The 23,160-nt window shown below is 37.4% G+C and overlaps 1 protein-coding gene across 1 annotated transcript in view; it reads right to left on the reverse strand.

Moving 5' to 3' along the window:
• The window catches only part of LOC104589014 (Zinc finger, C3HC4 type (RING finger) family protein), a 103,209-nt gene that overhangs the window by 31,010 nt on the left and 49,039 nt on the right, over positions 1-23,160 (reverse strand). Inside the window, exon 7 of the mRNA XM_010247177.3 lies at positions 8,081-8,352. Within this exon, the coding sequence (XP_010245479.1) occupies positions 8,081-8,352 (272 nt within the window). The remainder of the gene's footprint in view (positions 1-8,080; positions 8,353-23,160) is intronic.

Raw genomic sequence — 23,160 nt, forward strand, 5'->3', positions numbered from 1 at the left:
CAACAAAACGGTGTGGCTGAACACAAAAACCCGACATCTACTTGAAACTGCTCGATCCATTATGCTTAATATGAATGTTCCAAAGCGTTTTCGGAGTGATGCTGTCCTAACCTCATGTTTCCTCATCAATCGGATGCCCATGTCTATCCTTGGAAGTCAATCCCCTTTCTCAGTTTTGTTTCCCACTTTATCTCTGTCTCCTCTTATTTCGAGAGTCTTTGGGTGCGTTTGTTTTGTTCAAAATTTGGGGCCTACTTTAGACAAGTTAGATGCACGTGCTACTAAATGCATCTTCCTTGGATATTCCAGGACTCAAAAAGGGTATAAATGTTATAGCCCTACCTCTCAGAAGTCATTTGTGTGTTCAGATGTCACTTTCTTTGAATCAGTCCCATTTTTCTCGAGTATTGAGGTCCCTTCTCCTTCCCCCGTGGTCCCCCTTCTTGTTCCTACTGAGGACCCCCTCCCTGTGGTTCCTGTTCTAGTAGCGGATGCCCCTCCTTCGGTTCCCGTTCCTTCACCTTCCTCTCATGTACAAATTACTACTGAGCGGCCACCAATCCAACAAGTGTGAAGTATCTTCCAGATGGCAGTGTGGAACGACTAAAGGCCAGGTTAGTGGCCAAGGGCTATTCTCAGTTGTATGGTGTGAACTATATGGAGACATTTTCTCCTATGGCTAAAATTGGCTCAGTTCGGGTATTGATTTCATTAGCAGCAATGCATGACTGGCCTCTCTTGCAACTTGACATCAAGAATGCCTTCCTGCATGGTGATCTAGTTGAGGAGGTATATATGGAGCAACCACCAAGGTTTGTTGCTCAGGGGAAGGATGGTAAGGTTTGTCGACTTAAAAAGGCAATTTATGGGTTGAAACAATCTCCACGTGCATGGTTTGGTAAATTCAGTGAAGTAATGAAGAACTTTGGGATAAACAGTGTCAAGTTGATCATTCCATTCAGCCATGACTCAAAGTACTTCCTTGACTGGCCTCTCTTGCAACATGACATCAAGAACGCCTTCCTGCATGGTGATCTAGTTGAGGAGGTATATATGGAGCAACCACCAAGGTTTGTTGCTCAGGGGGAGGATGGTAAGGTTTGTCGACTTAAAAAGGCAATTTATAGGTTGAAACAATCTCCACGTGCATGGTTTGGTAAATTCAGTGAAGTAATGAAGAACTTTGGGATAAACAGTGTCAAGTTGATCATTCCATGTTCAGCCATGACTCAAAGTACTTCCTGGGAATAGAAGTTGCAAGGTCAAGGCATGGAATTAACCTATGTCAAAGGAAATATGTCATTGACCTACTTGAAGAAACAGGGCTATTAAGTGCTAAACCAGCCAAGACACCTATGGAATCAAATGCTAACTTGAGTGTGGATGCAGGTTAGGAATTTGATGATCCTAGAAGGTACAAGAGGTTGGTGAGAAAACTGAACTATCTGACTATCACACGGCCAGATATATCATTTGTTGTAAGTATGGTGAGTCAGTTTATGCAATATCCTCGGATTCCTCATTGGGAAGCAGTTCTAAGAATTGTTAGGTATCTGAAGGGTGCTCTAGGTCGTGGTCTACTATACAAGAGTGGAGGAACTCTTGAGAAACAAGGATATACAGATGCCGATTGTGCTGGTTCTGTATCAGACAGGAGATCAACTAAATGATACTATACTTTCCTTGGTGGCAATCTAGTAACTTGGAAGAGTAAGAAAGAAATAGTGGCGGGAAGGAGCAGTTTTGAAGTTGGGTATAGGGCTATGGCTCATATTAGATGTGAACTAGTATAGTTGAATAACTTGCTACAAGATATGGGATTCTCAGTTGAGAAACCCATGAGATTATACTGTGATAATCAAGCTGCTATATGTATCTCTTCTAATCTAGTCTTCCATGAGAGAACAAAGCATATTAAAGAGTCGAGTGCCACTTTGTAAGAGAAAAAGTGATTAATAGAGTGATAACTACATTTCATGTGAGCTCAAGAAACTAGTGGGCAGATCACTTTACAAAGGGACTGTCTCGGGGCAGAGTAGATTACATATGTGACAAGATGGGACTGACATATACTCTCCAGCTTGAGGGGGAGTGTTAGTGTCAACAGTACAGGGGAATTTTGGTCTTTTGGTTTATCTAGCTGAAAGTGAAAGGTCTTCTTTATTCAAGTTTAAGTTATGTGTCACATCACTTATAAGGGACAATACTGTCTTTTTGTAACTCAACCTATTCACTATAAATGGAAAGTGGGTCGACTAGAGTGAGTGACTTTTCCTCAACTGTCAAACCCTTCTTTTCTTTCTTCTTCTTCTTCTTCTTCTTCTTCTTCTCATACTTCAAATCTGCACTGAATAAGATTGCTTTACAACTGTTTTGGGTGAACTCTTTAGAGAGGAAACTAGGTTGATAACTCATTCCACTATTAATGGGAAGCCTAATTTAGGAGTTGAGGCAATGTTTCATTCCATCAAGTTCAATCCAAAGGACTTGTCACAGGTACATACTATGAGTGCAAGCATAGTTGTCAAGGTGACGCCTAGGCGAGCACCTAGGCGTCGCCAAGGTGTGTAGGCACTTTTTGGGTCTCGCCTCACCCAAATGCCATATGATATATATAACTTATTGTAAGTTTTGTATATTTAACAATTTTTTATATTCTAAGTCTATAATATAAACATAGACATGATGCACTAAATCATTATTTTTATTTATTTCATAAGATAATAAGTATTTTATTAATTTCTTATGCCCCCTCTTCATTTTCTGTTTTAGAACAAAAACAAGGGCTCCACCCCTCCTCTTTTCTGTTCCACTTCTTTGTGGGACAAAAAAAATCAGCGGACTAGAACACGTTTTCTTTTTCTTAAAACAAAAGCACTCCTTCTGGTAGACAAAAACAAGAGTCTACACCTTTGTTTTCTTTTTTCTAGAAAAAAAATTCATCTTTATCGATTTTCGAACTAAAACAGGGCCCCTGCTCCCTTCTGTCCATGATTTCTGAGGTTTTTATTTCATGTTTTCTTTCCTCTAAGATAAGAATAGGGGCTCTGCCCTTCTGTTACTTCTATTGCAATGGTGAAAGTAGGGGTTCATCCTCCTTTTGTTCTCTCTCTCTCTCTCTGTATATATATTGTGACATTAAGTGGTGCCTAGGCGACCAGGCAACTAAGCACTCCCTTGTCGCCTAGGTTTGCCTTGGCGCCTTGAAAACTGAGTGCAAGGAGTATGACCATGTTGTTTCTCATTTCAAAAAGAAGAATGTGTGCATTTATTGTAAGTAAACAGGGACACAATAATTGAGTCTCTTACTTGACCACCTAAAGGGAATGGTTTAGGTACAAATAAGAAACAGCATAAAGCCTATCAAACTATTATGGAAGGATCAGATGGTACTATAACCACTCCTACTTCAACTTCGGTTAAGGGAGAAACTTATGGTGCATTTTGTAAAGTTGGTTCCTACTTAGAGTCAGTTACACAATTAGATCACAATTAGATCATAGATCATAAGTCAGTTACACACTTAGAGTCTGTTGGTTCCACATTTCGCGAGGCCAACCCCATTCAACTTTTAGCAAAAGCTAAGCCCAAGCATGGTCCATGAACAGGTCTATTTGTAAGGCCTTTGTTGTTCTTGATGTCACTGTTAGAATCGACAGTCCAGGGGTATTTGAATCATTTCATAATGCTTTACTTTAAGTAGTTTTGTCTATTGTGTCTGAGGTTGAGTAGAGTGTCCCATCCATAAATAGGGGCACAATGGCCTTTGTTCTTACAGTTAGAAATCTATATATATAGTACGAATAGGGTCTAAGATTTCTGGAATTTTTTTAGACTAAAATATCCCTTTTTTGAAATAGGGTCCCTCTAAGGAATTAATTCTCATTTACCCTTATTTAACAATACATATATGGCATTTTCGTTTCTTTTAATTACAAAATTATAACATAGAAATTAAATATTTTGGGTCAAATAGGTCAACCCATGTTGCATTGTTGCCACACAATTAAATAATAAAAATTAAACTTGATAAAATGCAAAAAAATATGGAAATTAAAGAAAAATTTGGGAACATCTTTAATGTCATATATTCATCATATTGGACAAGAATAAGTATGATAAATAAGAAATACTTTTATTAATGATGCAAATTGAATACAAAATTTAAAACCAATTGGAAATAAAATTATTTTCTTATTCTCTCATTAAATCCTATATTTAAGATATATTTTTCTCATCATTAAATTCTATTAATTAAATCCACAACATTGATTTTAAAAGTATAAAAATAAATATTTTGAAAAATAATTTAAAAATAAAACCATTTTCTTCCACCCCGGTGATGGATAAGCAATTTAACCATTTGGGTCAAATGGGTTAACCAATAATGCCATAATTAAAAAATAAAATATCAAAATAAATAATATATAAAAATACAAAAAAAAATGAATCGAGCATACCAATAATATTATATATTCATTATACTAAATAAAATTAAGTATAAAATGTAAGAAATATTTTTATTAACGATGAAAATGGAATTACAAATCTAAAATAAACCTTGAAATTAAATTAAATGATGTCATAGTCAAATAATAAAATTTTTAAAATAAAAATACAAAAAAACACAAAAGTAAATAAAAAATTACAGTACAATTTGGGCACATATTTGATGTTATATATTTATAAAAAAATAAAATATTGGGTCCATCTATAATATCATAGTCATTATATTGAACAAAAGTAAGTATTATACATAATTTTATTAATGATAGAAGTGCAATAATAAATGGTTTGGGTGGTGGGTTAGTGGTTTGCGTCAAATGAATTAACCAATGATGTTATAGTAAAATAATAAATTTTTAAAAAATAAAAAAAGGCATAAGGAATCAAAAATACAAAAATTATAAAAAAATGGATACATATCTAATATTATATATTAATTATATCAAATAAAAATTAAGTATGACAAACAAACATTATTTATATAATGTAGATGAAATATATAATTTAAAATTGATCTAAAAGCAATGCTATTCTCCTATCTAGATGGTGGGTTAATGATCAAACTTTTCAAATAAACTCATGGTGATGTCATAATTGAATAATAAATATTTAAAAAAGATAGAACACAAAAAATGAAAAGTATACAATTTTACAGAAAACATTTGGGGACATTTCTAATGTTATATATTCATCATATTAAATAAAAAAATTGTTAAAATAAAAATTATTTTTATTTATGATGGAAATTAGAATACAGAATTAAATAATAATAATAATAATAAATAATAACAATAAATATCCTGGTTGGTTGGGAGACTGATTTTTTCATTAAGTGAGACCAGCCAAACCATCTCTTCATCTTCTCCTCTCTCTTTCAGGAAGTAAATCAGCTCTGATCAAATAACTAGCATGGTATCAGAGCCCTGATTTTCTTCTTAGTTTTCTTCTTTTCAGCACCTTCCAAACATCAGTTCTATGTTTTCTTGGTGATTACCTGGACGATCAAAGAGAGAACAAAAAGAAGTGGTCATTTTTTGTCTAGGGAGGTATCCATGCCTCCAGTTGCAATGGAAAGTGCTGTTTCAGTGGAGTTTTAGAGAAACCCTCTAATCGATGTGTTGAAGAGGGACTGCCAGTGATCAGTCAATGTGCAACAGTTCGTGTGGGGTGTTTCAATTATCTGAAAAGGCACAGTAGTGGATTTCTGGACTTCTTGTAGTAGGCCTATTACAGGTATGCATAAGTGATTTTCCGTGTGTTTCTTGTTAATGGAAGTGAGTGATAGGTGTGAGAACAGTGCTGAAACCTGTTGCAGCACATATTTCTGAGTGTACGTGTTTCTTGCTGATAGAAGTGGGTGATGGATGTGAGAACAGAGAACAGTGCTGAATTCAGTTACAGCACAATTTTCAGTTATGTACCCTTGGCAACCTTAGGAGAGAATAGTGATAAAAATCAAGTGTTATGATTCCCTTGATTTTCTGAATGCACGAATGACATTTATGAAGCTGAATGGTGAGAAGTATGTGCCATGGGCCAAGTCAATGGAGGTCTTTCTCAGGGCCAAGAAGAAGGAGAAACATGTGAAAAGAAAAACCTTCCCAAGGACATGGTGATTGGGAACAAGAAGATGCACAGAGTATGACATGGTTGTGGAATAGTATGGAACCTAAAATCAGTGTGAATTTTATGTTTCTTGATACAACTAAGGAGATATAGGACCATACCAAGAAGCTTTATTCTAAACAAGATAATACTACAAGAATATATCAACTCTATCAAGAATATTTTAATCTACAATAAGGAATGAGCTAAATATCTATCATCCTTTGACATTAGATGTTAAAATTCAACAGCAACAAAGGAAGCAACTAGATGTTACCAGATTTTTAGTAGGTTTGAAAGCCGAGTATGAACTAGTTAAAGCTCAGATTCTAGGAGGTTTTCTCTTCCATCCCTTGAGGAGGTGCTTGCACAACTCTGTAGGATTAATATTGGGTCTTCAAAGTGTTCCACAGTTTTAGATAGATCAGCCATTGCAGTGATGTGAGGGGGAGGCCGTGGAAATAGAGGAGGTCATGGAGTTCAGGGAGGTCGTGGTGGACCTATGTTGCATCGTGATGGTGGACGTAGTGGAGGTCGTGATTGAGGTTGTAGTTTGGGCCTAGGAAGTGTACACATTGTGGGATAGAAGCACACAATGTTAATTTTTGCTATAATCTACATGGACCAACTTTTACATGGGTTAATCATGCAAACACAAGAAGTGGTGGTGAAGCAGTTGATACCCAGCAGACTGATCAAGCACCGTTTACATCTACTAGTGCCTCTAGGAAGGAGATGATGAGTATTCCACGTGATGAGTATGAAAGGTTTCTTCAAGCTACTTCCCAATAGATTACGATTACTCTTTCCCACTCAGGTATGGCTTGTCTGGCTTCCAAACCTTCACCCTAGATTGTCGATTCTATAGCTCCCGATCATATGACTAAGACTCCACGTTTGTTTTCCTCCCTTTGTCCATCTTCTACACCACAAACAGCCACTTCAGTTTTGTATGTGCCCAAATTCCCTTTTAGTCTTATATCTTTAGCAAATTGACTAAATCTCTCAATTGTTCTGTAACTTTCTTTCCTAACTCTTGTGCTTTTCAGGATCTCAAGACAGGGAAGAAGATTGATGAAGGGAATGAAACCAATGGATTGCATTATCTTGATGGTGGTAGTCCAGCAGTAGCTCTCCAATCCTCTCTTACACCTCTCCAGTGGCATTCCAGACTTGGCCATCCTTCTCTCAAGACACTTCAGTTACTTGTTTTGTCATTGCATCGTCTTTCTTCATTGGAATGTGAGTTGTGTTAGTATGGGAAAAACCATCGGGTTTCCTTCAGTCCTAAAGTAGATAGTTGTAGTTTGAGTTCTTTTTCTTTAGTCCATTTTGATATTTGGGGTCCAAATAGAATTGTGTCATACAATGGTTATAAGTACTTTGTAATTTTTGTTGATGATTATTTAAGGATGACATGGATTTACCATGAAAGAAAAGAGTTAATTATTCTCCATTTTTCAAAAATTTTATGCTGAAATCCGCACTCAATTTGGTGTTCACATTAAAATTCTTTGTTCTGATAATGGGAAAGAATATTTCTATACCCCATTTCAAGAATACTTGGAACAACATGGAATCATCCACCAAACCTTTTGCACTTATACATCTCAACAAAATCGGTTGGCTGAACGCAAGAACCTTTTTGCACTTATACTTAGAACAACTGCTCAGTCCCTTTTACATCATCATATGAGTGTTCCTAAATGTATTTGGAGTGATGCTATTCTTACAACTTGTTCTCTCATTAACTAGATGTCATTGTCTATCCTTAATAGCTACCTTGTTATGTATTGTGAAACAAAGGTAATGAAAAACATTTCACTGAGGTATAGCATCATCTCCAATACTAATTGTACTATGATTAAAACTCGCTAATTAGGCAGCTTAAGTTAAACGGAACTTAAGCTGCACATGGATGATTAAGAGGAAAGTACTGTTGATACAATTAAAGTTCCTACAGACATACCTATCAAGAGCCATATTTCTTGTTTGCCCAGATCCCAAGCTGAGAGCAACAAGCCATCTGTCAACAACTTTATTTCCTCCTTGAAAAATGTCCACATCTATAATTTGCAACTTGGTTGCAACATTGGAGTTGCTAAATAGCCTTGATATCTGAAACTTTCTCCACTTCTTTTCAGCAAAAGGATTCCTTAAAGGAGCAGATGATGTGTCCACAAAAACTGAATAATCTAGACATGGTTGTGCACTCCCATCCTCCCATGTTGATTGTGACACCTGGAAGATAAGATACAGTTTAGAAAGAACAATGTTAAGTCAAATAACTTAAATGGAGCCCAAAAAGTTCTTAGAAATTGAAGATGAATGTGAGGTTCAGGAAAGGACTCTATGAGATATCAACAATAATAGATGTGAAAACTTATTTTCAAGAGAGAGCAATGAATTTGTAACTTAAAGGAGAGGGCATGTAAAAGGGGAAAACACCATTGAGGAAGAAATCAGATTTCCCTTGATTCCCCCTTTAGTAGCAGTTTCTAAGTTTCCTAATTTGGGTCAACTTATTATGTTGCTTCGTTAGCTATTATTTTTAAGTTGTCATAGGAACAGGATTACATAGTCAAGATCCAAAGTAGTTATTAGATTCATATTAGTGAGTCTACAGGTTTTAGAAACTTCAAGTTGTAATCACATCATTTTCCTACCTGACAAACTATTAGATATTAACAAGGAGTATACAAATTTTAGAAACTTCAAGTTGAAATCCTGTAATTTTTTACCTACCTAGCTTCTTAGGGATCAAAACATACATTCAACTTGATTTTGGTATCACTAGATAGAATTTTCAGTCACCCATCCAATGAGACCAAATTCTAGTAAATCTAATATAATTTGCAGGAACTAATAGGGGTGATCATCAAAAACTGAAAAACTGAGCCCACTATATATTATAAATTAATAAATACGCATTACATATATCAATATATATTTATAATACATAATATATTATTTATTATTTAAAATATAATATTTTATATGTACTTCTAGTTTTTTATTATATATTTATATTTATTTATAATATATATTATAAATATAAAAAACTAAAAAACCGACAGTTAATCAAACCACTCAAGTAGTTAACCAATCGGCTTTGTTTCGGTTTTGGTTACCAGTTTCCCAAAAATTGGCAATACCAGTTCGGATTCAAAAATGGGCCCACAGTTTAGTTAACCAAACCGTGAGCACCCCTAGGAACTAAGGCCATTTTACTGATAGGGTGTCAATTCATGACAGGATTCCAGTCTGCAATTTATGGTTTATTATGGGGATACTCTATAAGTTAATTTAATTGCAATATGACATGTAGTTGGGGCCATTGCTTAGTGTAATGGTAGAATCTAGGGCTGACAAATGTGAGGGGGAAGGTTTGAGCCTTAGAACAATTACTCCGTGCAATGGCCTCTAGGACAAAAATTAGGTAATGGCCTTTCTTAATAGGATTAGTTGTGATTATCTAACATTATTTTATGGGTTTAAATTAGAATTTGGGTTTTTATAGGGGTTGCCTATATGTTCATCTTAGTTTTAAAGCAACTACCAGTTGGATCCACTTAATTACAAAATAAAGGGCATAAGTTTTATTTCTGGCAAGGATTAAGTATTGATATCGAGTAACGTATCGGACAACTTGGATACGGATACTGATATGGATACGCTTTGGAAACGCATGGATACGGATGAAAATATGAAAAACTTGGATACACTAGGGAAACACATGCAAATTTCATAAACACATTAATAACACTAAATTTATAGTCAAATAACCATAAATAATGTATAAATATATAAGAAATATATATTTAATGGTATACATAAAAATAAATCATACAATGCATTAATTAAGAGTCCAAGATGGACTTATTATATTTATCCTAATTATTATATCAATTATTTTCTATTTTATTATTTTTACATTTTAACATTAACAAAAAAAGGTAACCAAATATTAAATTCTCAAATATAAATTAAATTATCATTTAATAATTTATAAAAATATATAAATTTAACTTAAAATATATAAAATTGGTTACAATTTCTAAGATATGCATCATATTCAAATTCATAATTTTTAATTATTAAAATAATTATTTCATTATTAAACTTTTTATTTGTATATTTTTTTTTTTTAAATTAAAAATCACATTTTCATATAAATGTAGATTAGTGGATTTGATAATTTCAATTTAATATTATATTCTTGAATATTTTTCAAACATATTTTTATTTTTTGTAAATAATAAATACGTTGTCATTTAATGTAAATGAAAATATTAATTAATAATTATAAAAACATATAAAATTTGTAACATATATATCATGTGCAAATTTATAAATTTTAAGTAGTAAGGTAATTATTCTATGATTAATATTTTATTTGTATAAATTTATTGAGAATAAAATCATCTTTTGATATAAATACTTTTTTTGTACTCCTTTTGATGTAAATATAGAATTAACAGATTATTTATTTCATTTGTTTATAAAATAATAATTTTAAATATTATTTATTTTAATTTTTAATTGGGGTTGTTAAACATAAATATTGATTATTTATTTGGATAGACATTAATAAAAATTTGTTATTTCATTAAATATCACAATGCATGGCATGCCCAAGTGGTTTGAAGGAGAGCTTAAGGCTCTCGCACCACGCGCACAATGTCCCAGGTTCAAATCACACTATTAGCAGCGTTTGAATTTTTAATCAAAGATGTTGCTTATCGGTCGGTATCGGTGTGTACAGGCTGATACACACTCGTATCGGTCTGATATGCGCGATTTACAGGATACGTTTCCATTCTTAACGTATCTTGTATCGCCCTAATCCAATACCAATACGATACGCCCCGTATCAGACGTTTTGTATCGATATTTAATTCCTTGATTTCTGGTACCTGTTACAGTAATCAAAAGAAATGATTGAACTAAGCCCCCTGTGTTCTTAAAACACCATCAAGAACTTTATAAAGTGCTAGACACCTCGTACTTTAGATGTAGTGATGTACCAATACAGATAATTCAGGGAACTTAAACACACCAAATAACTAGCTTATACCACTCTGGTGACACTACATTAGATGCATCTAGCTTTGCTTAAAAGGATTTCCAGTAACATTAATATGTCAATATGCATGTCTGAAATGGCAAGTTTCCATGCTGATTCTGATCATGTTAAGTTGGTTTTCATCTCCACTATAGAGAAGATGGACCGAATGGCCCATAGGTTGTTTATTCTTTCTTGTTATTTATGTTTCTTTTCTATAATGGGCCTTATTCTGGGCCCATCCTGTCAATATTAAGTTCTTTGTAAATTCTTGCCCAATTAAGGGCCTCCTTGTAATTATTCAAATATATCTAAATAAAACAGTGTTAGGGTGCTGAGAGAGGGTAAGTTCAAAACTCTCTTCTCAGACCCTCATTGCCGAACTCTCAGCTCTCCTCTCTTCAGTTTTCTTCATGGTATCAGAGCATACCTGAACTTCAATATCCTAGGGCTGGAAGCTTAACTCGTGTTGCCTGATTCTTGGAGGTCATTGGAAGTGCCCAAGACTTGAATCTCTTGGAGAAGTGGTTCGGTGGCCAGGAAGAATCAGAGAAAAGAAAAAAGGGGAAGGGGAACAACTCGGTTCCGGTTTGAAGCTCGAAACTGGAAAGATGGGTGCTAGACCAGTTGCTACTCCTATTGATATGAGTCATAAACTCTCAGCCTCAGAAGGGACATTGTTAGAAGACAAAGGAATCTTTCAGAGACTTCTTGGGAAACTTTTGTACCTATGCATGACTCGGCCAGATATTGCATATGCAGTCAGTTGCATTAGCCAATTCATGCATGCTCCCCGAGACACTCATATGGCAGCTGCAGAGAGAATCCTATGTTATTTGAAGGGCTCCCCAGGAAAGGGTATTCTGTTTGCCAAGCATGGTCATATGAAACTTGAAGCCTACACCGATGCTGACTGGGCCAGGAACATTGATGACAGAAGATCTACTTCTGGGTATTGCAGCTTGGTAGCTGGTAATGTTGTTTCTTGGAGAAGCAAGAAACAATCGGTTGTTGCTCAGTCTTCTGCTGAAGCTGAATACAGGGCCATGGCACATGGAGTTTCTGAATTATTATGACTCAAATCTTTGATGGAAGAACTTGGAGTTAAATATGACAAGCCAATGATGTTGTACTGTGATAATCAGGCTGCCATCAACATTGCTCACAACCCAGTGCAACATGATAGAACCAAGCATATTGAAGTTGATCGACACTTCATTAGGGAAAGGGTCTCTCCGGGTGAAGTGTGTCTTCCTTTCATCACATCTGAAGGACAGTTGGCAGATTTTCTCACCAAAGGCATTCCCAAGGCAAAACTTCAGCATGATACCAGCAAGCTTAGCATGATTGACATCTATGCTCAGCTTGAGGGGGACTGTAGAGAAGATGGGCCGAATGGCCCATAGGTTGTTTATTCTTTCTTGTTATTTATGTTTCTTTTCTGTAATGGACCTTATTCTGGGCCCACCCTGTCAATATTAAGTTCTTTGTAAATTCTTGCCCAACTAAGGGCCTCCTTGTAATTATTCAAATATATCTAAATAAAACAGTGTTAGGGTGCTGAGAGAGGGTAAGTTCGAAACTCTCTTCTCAGACCCTCATTGCCGAACTCTCAGCTCTCCTCTCTTCAGTTTTCTTCATCCACAATCATGGGTACATAGAGACATATATTTAGAAAATTAACCCTCAAGAGGCACCCTTCACTAGATTCATTACAATGAAAATAATACCCTCAATAGTCCCCCACAAACTGAGAATAGAAATTATTCATGGCTAGCTTACTAAGATTACTCTCTAGTTTAGGGATTGGATTTTATGAACGGCCAAAAAATCTCTTTACAAGCAATCTGCTTCATTGGGGCATCAATCTGCACTCCCATCTCTACTAATAATTTCTTCAGCCATAAGAATTCTAATACTCAATGAACCATCGCTCTATATCCGACCTCTGCACTAGACCAAGCCACTACAGATCATTGTTTTAAATGTGCAAGGTGCAAGAAATAAAATATATAAATATTAAACATAACATTAATTGAAGATATAAACTTAAACTTTAAAATAAACGTTTTAAAAAATTATTGTCAAAAATTAAAATACACAAACAATATGTGAAACATATTCAAATGAAAATGTAAAAATAAACTCAAATATATGAAACATGTTCAAGCATGTAAAACCCCCAATCACAATTTTTCACAATTGCATTACTTCAAATAGCTAATGTGGTGTAAAACATTTTGCACCCCTGATTCTACGAGCCGCATTTGCACCAAGCCCTTGAGGCAAGCCCAATAAAGCCCATGTTAGGATCATAAGTTCTCAATCCCTATAAAAAAGGTGATTTTGTAATTTTTAATTTTTAATTCTTATTTAAAATAACTTTTATTAGGATGAATGAAATGAACAACATTAGCAAATAGGCAGCCTTCTTTGGGCTTGCCTCAAGAGAATTGGTTAGGGGTCCGGGGGTCGAGCCCCTGGCACAGCCACTGGGTTCAAAAAAGAACAAAAAGTGCAAAAACTGAAAAAGGTGCACACCTTTCAAAATTACTACACTTGGGGCCTAGGGGAGGTGCATACCTTAAAATACACTTCATCGGTGCGCATAGGCACACTTTTTAAATCACTGCTACAGATAGCTTCTTGCTCCTCTAGGAGACAACATTTTTTTGGTAATAAACCCTATAACACATGATCAGAAGCCTGCTCAATATCAATCTTGCAAATTAAACCCTCCTTTCTACTTGTAATTCTAACATATACACATTCACTAGCTAATATCACTACATCTAGAATTTGTCTCCCTTTAACAGATGCCATCTTGAGTAGGCCCCATGGTTTCATGTAAAACTAAAAATCTCAATCTTCTTGATAGAACTTTGCTATTATATTACATATGTTGGATATCAAACTTATCCACCTGAAATCTTTCACCTTACAGGCTACTTTACCACGGAATAAAAGAAATTAATGTATCACTAGCACTTTTTCCACCATCTTACCTTTCCAAAATTTCTTGTACATCTCCATTACATTTCTCTTAACAATGTACTAAAACCTCTTAAAGAAAGATATATTGTATACATCTGATCCCAGAGCTGTGTCACCCTTCATGACTCCAAACCTCATCAAAATTCCCTTCCACCCCCTCATCATTTCCCCAATTTTGCTAAACTCCAAATCTTCCAATAAGGACTTACTGCTTTGAGACGTGTTTTAAAAGCACAAGGTGAAAAAAGGTGCAAGGGGAAATTTGTGCCTGAGGCACAAGGCAAGGCACACGCCTTTACAAAGCAAGGCACAAAAATGCAAAAAAAAATGCCAAAAAAATTATAAAACAATGCAAAAAAAGAAAAAAAATAAAATATTAAACATAATATTAATTAAAAACATAAACTTAAATTTTAAAATAAATGTTTAAAAAAAAAAACATTATCTAAACTTAAAATACATAAATATAACATGTAAAACATATTCAAATGAAAATTTATAAATAAAATCAAACATATAAAACATATTCAAGCATGCAAAACCCTCAATCTCTTTTCTTTCAATTGCATTACTTCAAATAGGTAATTTCATGTAAAACCTTTTGCATTCCTTTGGTTTTCTTGCTCATGGGGCTACACAATGTGGGGTAGCCCATCCCCTAAACCCATACCCCCTAACCCTAGTGCAAGCAGATTTTGATTGCAAGTCCCTACTACAACCAGTGGGAGACATTACCAACTAACTAGTTAGTTGGCACCTTGCAAACATTTTGCATTTCTAATTCTACAAGCCGCCTTTGTACCATGCCTCTTGAGGCAAAAGCCCAAACAAGTCCATTTATACTCTTAAATTCTTAATCCCCATACAAAAAAAAATGATTTTATAATTTTAACTATCTTTTAAGAAGATGTTTAATTAGAATGAATGAATGAATGAACATCATTAGCAAATAGGGGGTTCTCAGAGCTTCGCCTATCACAAAGCCTCTAGAAGTGTCCCTTCATTTCGTCCATCCTACTCTAGTTCTATGGGTGACATCCTCCTCAATGTCTCCATTTTATGAACTATAGAACCAAGGTAACAGAAGAGGTTGCATTGAATTAGTCGTTAGTTTCAAATACAAAGAGTACCTTGATTTGAACTCCTATTATTTATTTGTAGATAGAACATATCCTGTTTAAATCCCATTTACTTTAAAACCTCTTGTTTCTGAAATATTTGTCCATAAACTTAATTTTGCATTTAAGGGGTTTTTTTAGGGATGGAAAATGCTTCAAAAGGCTTCATTCCGGTTACAAAGTGGAAGAAGGAAGTTATGGTGGAGAAGAATATACTCTGTAAATGGTTAGGGAAACAATCGATTGGTTAAAGGGTTTTGTGGATGGAACAGTAATACTCTGCAAAAACACCAGGCTAGAGAAGTGAGGTGAATAAGGACAGTAAGAGATCTATAATGAGACAAAAAAAGGATTAATGGAAAGGGCTGCTTTACAATGCTCACCTAAACCCTTGGAAGAGGAAAAAGATAGATCATCTGCTTCCCAAAGGGAAGGGAGAGACAGTAGTGGATAGAAATAGGGATGGCAATTGTCACCATCCCTGTCAGGTACCCAGCTTCCATGACCCAATGGGATCAAGGATGGGGATGAAGATTAATAGTGATACCTGATCAGGGATGGGGAGTGAATTCCCGACTACACCCAGTCCAATTGGGTTAACCCCAATTATATATATTATATATTAAATATATACATATAATATTATATATAACATTATACATTATATATATCAAAATGTATTTAAAATATTATTTATATTTTAAATGATATTTGGCCAATTTCCCCCCTCCATGGGTAAGTAACTCACCCACCTAAGAGATGGGTAAGACTTTTTTGGGTAAGTTGCCAATAAACTTACCCAAGGGAAAGTTGGCTTACCATGGGGACCACACTTAACAAAAAGCAAAAAGTTTGACCAACTCCCCCCCCCCCAAAAAAAAAAAGGAAACAGTAGGCTGCCTTTGAGGAAGGGCTTAAAAGAAACAAGTGAATTGGATCTTAAAGAAGGGAATAAAACAATAATGGCTCAAGGGGTTGAACCAAGGTTGGGACTTAAGTCATGTAATGCTTTAAAAGAGTAAGTTCCAAGGGACACCTCTTCCTCCAAATCACCATTCAAGAAGTCATTTTTAATATCTAATTGGTGGAGTTCCCAATCCAAATTTGTTGCTAGAGAGAGGAGGACCCGAATAAAGTTCATCTTTGCTACTGGAGCAAAGGTCTCTACATAATCAACCCCGTACACCTGAGTAGAACCTTTTGCAACCAGGCGATCCTTGTATCTCTCAACTGTGCCATCTGCCTTGAGTTTCACTGAAAACACCCATTTGCACCCCACAGATTCCTTTCATTCTTATGTAAGGCATTAGTCTCCTCCTTCATAGCATTTGTCCATTCAAGAATGGATAAAGCCTCTACAACACTCTTAGGAAGGGGAACACTGTGAATGGCTGAAAGGAAAGCATAGGGATTTCGGAGTGTTAGAGGTTACATGGAAAGTAGAGCCTCTAAGGAGGATGCAAAAGAAGTCGAAGGTGTAGTTCTAGTATCTACATGTCGAAGAGCCCTACCATATTGCTCCAAATGGTCATAGAAGGAGTTAATAATATCCTCCTTGAAATCAGAATTGGGGGACAAACCCAAGATGAATTAACATATTGAGAATCATGAGATGCTAAGCTGGCTGAGGTATACTTCTTCTGATTTGGTTTCTAATTCTGGTCCTGTACTAACTTCTTGCCCAGCTATTGTGCTCACTTTGGCTTCCCAACTAGATCCCAGCAAGTTTCACAAGTCTGCCTGGATTTCTGACAATGAGTACACCACAATTTATCTTTATCATTTGATCTTTTCTAGCCTTCCCCCTTTTTTCTTCAGCTTATGTTTCTCCTTACTGCTAAGGCAATAATCTCCCTCTTAGAAGCATTTATAGCTGACTTCCTGTTTTCTTCAGCTTATGTCTTTTTCACTTTCCCTCTAAATACTCTGGTAGTAATCTAGCTTTTTCCAGATTGAAGTTAGGGCTGAATAGTAGACAAATAAACTCCTCTCCCCCTGCTTACATGGTGAAGATTCTGCTTGTAATTGATAAATTCTGGCAATAATGCCTTTTTGTTTAACAGAAGGTAACATGGATGTCAAAAGCCACAACATAATCATGTAACTCTCTTGGTCCCACTTGTCATATTCAGCAGTCCCTGATCTAGGTTCCTTTACCCCATTGATAACCTCCACATTACCCTTATCTGTAATATACAGCCGCATCTCCTTGGAACAAGCCAAGTGATTCCTACCATCCAAGGGAGTGATAGCCATAGGGAAATTTGAAGCATCGTGACCAGCATTCAGTCCACCCTGATTAGATAAAGTTCCTAATGTTGCAGAATCTTCAGTAGCCATATATGATAACTCTAGAGTGAACAATAAACTGTTACCTTTCAGTCCACACGCACAGATGATAACCACGCCCACTCCCTAGATATTTCTATGCAAGCAAAAAGCACATTCGCACACAGAAACTGCTGTCTCACACATGTAAAGGTCTGTTAGACCTCTTCCAGGCCAATACAAGCCACAAAAACATCAATAAAAGCTACTGCAGTATCCCGTCAATTGAACCAGGTCACTCATGACCTACAAAGGTTTCAAAACCTTACAGTTTTGGATCTACAGATCCACAAAGAAGGGTCAAACACCCCTTACACCATTCGGTCAATGCAGAACTTAGCCTGTCCTTGGGTCTTACTGCCAAGAACCGAGGCAACAAATAATTTAGTTCTTGCCCCTGTACAGTCTGAACAAATCTCTTGAAGATTCCAACCCAGAGATAATAAACGAAAAGAAAAAATAGTCATCGACCTCTAGAAAAAGCTTCAATCAACCATCCACAGATCTCTGGTATTGTCCTTTTTTAGATTACAATCGTGTTCTGAGTAGAGGGGCCAAAGTGTTCTCAGGGCTGGGACGAGTTTGTTCCTTCCATTCTCAGTTCAAGGAAGAAAGAAGATGTGCTACGACCAGAGAACAGATTTAGAGAGCATCGTCCTGCTCTAATATCATGTTTTCCAAGGAAGAAAGAAGAGGGAAGAGCATGTAGGTTTTCAAGACTGCTATTCAGTCTTGACCACTAAGAGATTTCAGGTTCGATGAGAAGAGAAAGTGAAGAAGAAGTAGAAGAAAGAGTGGTGAAAGAGCAGTAGAACACAGATTTTGAGGAGAAGAACAGAATGTCAATATTCTGCCGCCGCCACTTTAAGTTAATATATATAGGTTATGCTAGTTACATGAAAGGACATATCTGCCCTTGGTGTTTACATCATTACTGCTAACAAATAACAAACAATATAAAACTGAAACTAGAAATAACAGAATAGCAAAAAAACCACAGCTGTGACTAAATACATTCTACCCTACGGACAGAGTGGGACCACAGCTGTGGGGCCCACATCAATGTTCTCTACACTCCCCCTCAAGTTGGGAGTATATGTTCATCATTCCCAACTTGGATAGATCCGCCTCTAGCTTCTTTCTTGATACAGCTTTAGTGAGGCTGTCTGCTAGTTGCATACTGGATGTGATGTAAGGGAGGCATACTTCTTGAGATGAGACCCTCTCTTGCACAAAATGGCGGTCAACTTCAATGTGTTTGGTTCTGTCATGCTGTACTGGATTATGTGCTATATTAATGGCGGCTTGATTATCATAGTACAGCATCAGGGGCTTCTCATACTCAATACCCAACTCCTCAAGTAGAGATCTTAGCCATAGGATTTCAGCCACTCCATTGGCCATGGACCTGTATTCTGCTTCAGCACTTGACCGGGAGACAACACTTTGTTTCTTACTTCTCCAGGACACAAGGTTTCCTCCCACAAGGGCACAATATCCTAAGGTAGACCTTCTGTCATCAACACTCCCAGCCCAATCTGCATCAGTATAGACCTCCACCTTCATGTGATTGTTGTTCTTGAAAAGTATACCCTTACCTGGGCATCTCTTCAAGTAGGCTAAGATTCTTTCTGCCGCAAGAAGATGTGTGGTTCTAGGAGAATGCATGTACTGGCTGACAACACTAACAGCATAAGTAATATATGGCCGAGTGAGGCAGAGATATAGGAGCTTTCCTACCAGTTGCTGGAACATAACTTTGTCTTCAAGAAGCTCCCCACTCTCGACACTAATCCTGTGATTTTGTTCAATTGGTGTATCTGCAGGCTTGAAACCTAACTTTCCAGTTTCTGCCAACAGGTCTAGGACATATTTCCTCTGAGATATAAAGATCCCCTGTTTGGATCTAGCAACCTCAATACCCAAAAAATACCGGAGTACACCAAGGTCCTTCACCTCAAATTCTTGGTGAAGAAGCTATTTAAGAGACTCAATCTCATGGCTATCTTTCCCTGTGACCACAATATCATCAACATATACGGCCAGTAGTGTCAAAGAGGACTCCACCCTCTTGATGAATAGGGTATGATCTGACTGGGCCTGTACATATCCAAACTTCACAAGTGCTAGTCTGAATCTATCGAACCAAGCCCTAGGTAACTGTTTCAAACCATACAAAGCCTTGTTGAGCCGGCAGACCTTCTTACCTATTTCTGCATCATAGAATCCAGGAGGCAAACGCATGTAAACTTCTTCCTATAGATCTCCATTCAGAAAGGCATTTTTCACGTCCATTTGGTATAAAGGCCAAGTGTGACTTGCTGCAAGGGACAATAGAACACGAATAGTAGTCATCTTGGCTACCGATGCAAATGTCTCCAAGTAATCTATGCCATAAGTCTGTGTAAACCCTCTTGCAACTAACCGAGCTTTATACCTCTCAATAGATCCATCTGCATTATGCTTCACCATAAATACCCATCTGCATCCAACTGGTTTCTTTCCTTTTGGCAAATCAACTACCTCCCAAGTGTTGTTTTTCAACAGGGCATCCATCTCAACTTGCATTGCATCTTTCCATTCAGGGACGGATAGGGCTTCTTGCACTGTTCTTGGAATAGGGACATTGGAAATGGAACTAAGGTAGGACCTGTAGGTAGGAGATAGGCGATCATAGGATAAAAAATGGGAAATACAGTGGGCTGTGGATGTGGTACAATGTTGTTTCCCTTTACGGACTGCAATTGGAAGGTCAAGATCATCTGTAGGGGAAGTCTCTGTGGGCTCTGGGACTGAAGAATCTGGACCTGGAGCTGCAGATGAGATTGGAGTTGGTCTGGACTGCTGATGATCAGGATCAACCTACCTGCACCGCCTGTGATAAACCCTCAACTCCTGATCCCTCTGACCACCCTCACCATTGCAGCTTTCCCTCAACTCCTGATCCCTCTGACCACCCTCACCATTGCAGCTCTCATCACCCAATGGAAAAGGTAAAGGAACTGCCCCACTCTCACTGCTCTCCCCCTGAAGACAAGAACTCAAACCCCCACTCTCACTACTCTCCCCCTGAGGAGCAACCCGAGGATAATAGGGTGTCCCAAAGTGACATCCATGGAGACAAACTTCCTCCCGAAGACAGAATCATAACAGCAATAACCCTTTTGAGTTTGTGCATAACCAAGGAAGATGCATTTGGAGGCTTTGGGTTCGAACTTGGAGGGATGGGGTCCGAGAAGCTAAACAAAGCAAGTGCAACCGAATGTCTTAAGGGGAATAGAAAACAAGTCCTCACATGGGTGTAGAAGCGAAAAAGGAGATCGCATATCAAGGACCCTGGAAGGGACCCGATTAATAAGGTATATTGCCGTGAGGATAGCATCCCCCCAGAAGCGAATAGGGACATTGGAAGTAAACATGAGGCTTCTAGCCACTTCCAAAATGTGCCTATTCTTCCTCTCAGCAACTCCATTCTGCTGAGGTGTATGAGGGCAAGAGCTCTGGTGGATAACCCCATGATGAAGAAGATAAGATGTCAATGATTTAGCAAAGTATTCCTTTGCGTTATCAGATCTGAGAACTTTGATCTTGGCATCAAACTGGGTTAGGATCATTTGGTGAAAATTTTGGGTTAAGGAAGGTACCTCATCTCGTGAACGCATGAGATAAACCCAAGAAAAACGGGTATGGTCATCAACAAATAACAAAAAGTATCTGTACCCACCCATGGAAGGGATATGATAAGGCCCCCAAACGTCAGTATGCACAATATCAAAAGAATTATCACTCCTTTTATTACTCAATAAATAAGGCTTTCTACAATGCTTAGCAAACTCACAACTTTCACACTGTAGCTAAGACAACTCAATAGACTCAAATAAAGTAGGAAACAAACTCTGTAAAGATCGAAAAGACAAATGACCTAATCGGTTATGCCAAAGCATAACCGGACTCACACTATGAGAAACAAAAGACAACTTCTCTACTGACTCTCCCTGACGGAACCGCTCCCTGAGCAGATAGATCCCATTCGTCTCACGGCCAGTCCCAATCACCTTCTGCGTCTCCAAGTCCTGAAAAACACATCGGTTAGGGAAGAAGGTTACTGAGCAGTTCATATGCTTGGTAATACTACTGACTGAAAGAAGGTTAGTATCAAGCTTAGGAACATGCAAAACAGATGATAGGGAGATAGTATCTGAAAGCTTGATGTCACCCTTCCCAGAAATAGGAACCAGGGAGCCATCAGCAATAGATACCTTATCCCTACCAGAAGACAAATGGTAAGTAGTAAACAATGAAGGCAAGCTAGTCATGTGATCAGATGCACCTGAGTCTATTACCCAACAAGGTTCAGTAGTACCTGGAGCTGAGGCATGATAAGCTGAAGCTCGAGTACCTGAATGGGCGAAGGCAGATGTGACAAGGGCTGATGGAGGCTGCGGTGGCTGAGCTGAATTTCCAACCTCCTTTTCTAGCTGTATTAGGGCAGCCCGAACTGCAGCTAAGGTCTCCAAAGATGTTCCTTTTGTGCCAGATGAGGATGTTGAATCAGTGTTCATGGCTACATGAGCAGTGCCCTTCTTGTTTCTTAACTCGCAGGAACCAAGTGGGGATGCAGTTTCCAACATGTCTCTTTTGTATGTTTGGGTTTCTTACAATGTTCACATACTACATCCTTCTTGTCTTCCTTCCTCCTGTCCTTCTCTGAATCACCCCCTGATTTTGGTGTAGCCGCTACAAAGGCTGATGTGGGTTGCATCATAACCTTCCTTCTGGTCTCTTCACTGTGTACAAATGAGTAAGCCTGAGAGAGAGTCACACTGTCTCTAGTCAAAATCTACTGCCTCACAATATATTCTGAGTTCAGTCCCGCCAGGAACTCAAACACTCTATTTGTCTCGATGTGCTTTCTATGGGTCTGAGCATCTTTGGGACTCTCCCACTCAAGAGTCTCTAAGTGATCAATCTCGTGCCACAGGGACTTCAAGGTAGAGAAGTAGACCGACACCGGTTTCTCTCCTTGTTTAAGGGTGTTCACTTCACATTTCAATTCATATGCTCTGGCAACATTAAGGGGTTGGGAGTAAGTTTCTTTCATAACATCCCATATCTCCTTAGTTGTCTTTGCCCACAAATAATTCCGGCTAATATGAGGCTGCATAGAATTACACAGCCATGTCATAACCAAGTAGTTTTCTTGCATCCACTTGGTATATGTCGGGTCTCCCTTGGAAGGTTCTTTCATATCTCCCAGGAGGTACCCTAATTTACCTCTTCCACCAATAGCCATCATGGCTGATTGGGCCCATTCCAAATAGTTTGATCCATCAAACTTTATGGTCGTAATCCGACCACCCATCTCAGAAATACCACCATAACTGATGTTCCCAAGACTGCCTTCTGCCTGAATTTTAGACTCCATTTCTGTCAAGTCTCAAAATAGCACTTGAATCACCAATCACAATCAAAACAGTATAGGCCTGATCTGTATTCTCAGTGTATGTGCACAAAACCGAAATAATTCTGATCTGAAACCAACTA

The sequence above is a fragment of the Nelumbo nucifera genome, chromosome 4 (assembly GCF_055504915.1).
Source record: "Nelumbo nucifera cultivar China Antique chromosome 4, China Antique-T2T, whole genome shotgun sequence".
Lineage (NCBI taxonomy): Eukaryota > Viridiplantae > Streptophyta > Magnoliopsida > Proteales > Nelumbonaceae > Nelumbo > Nelumbo nucifera.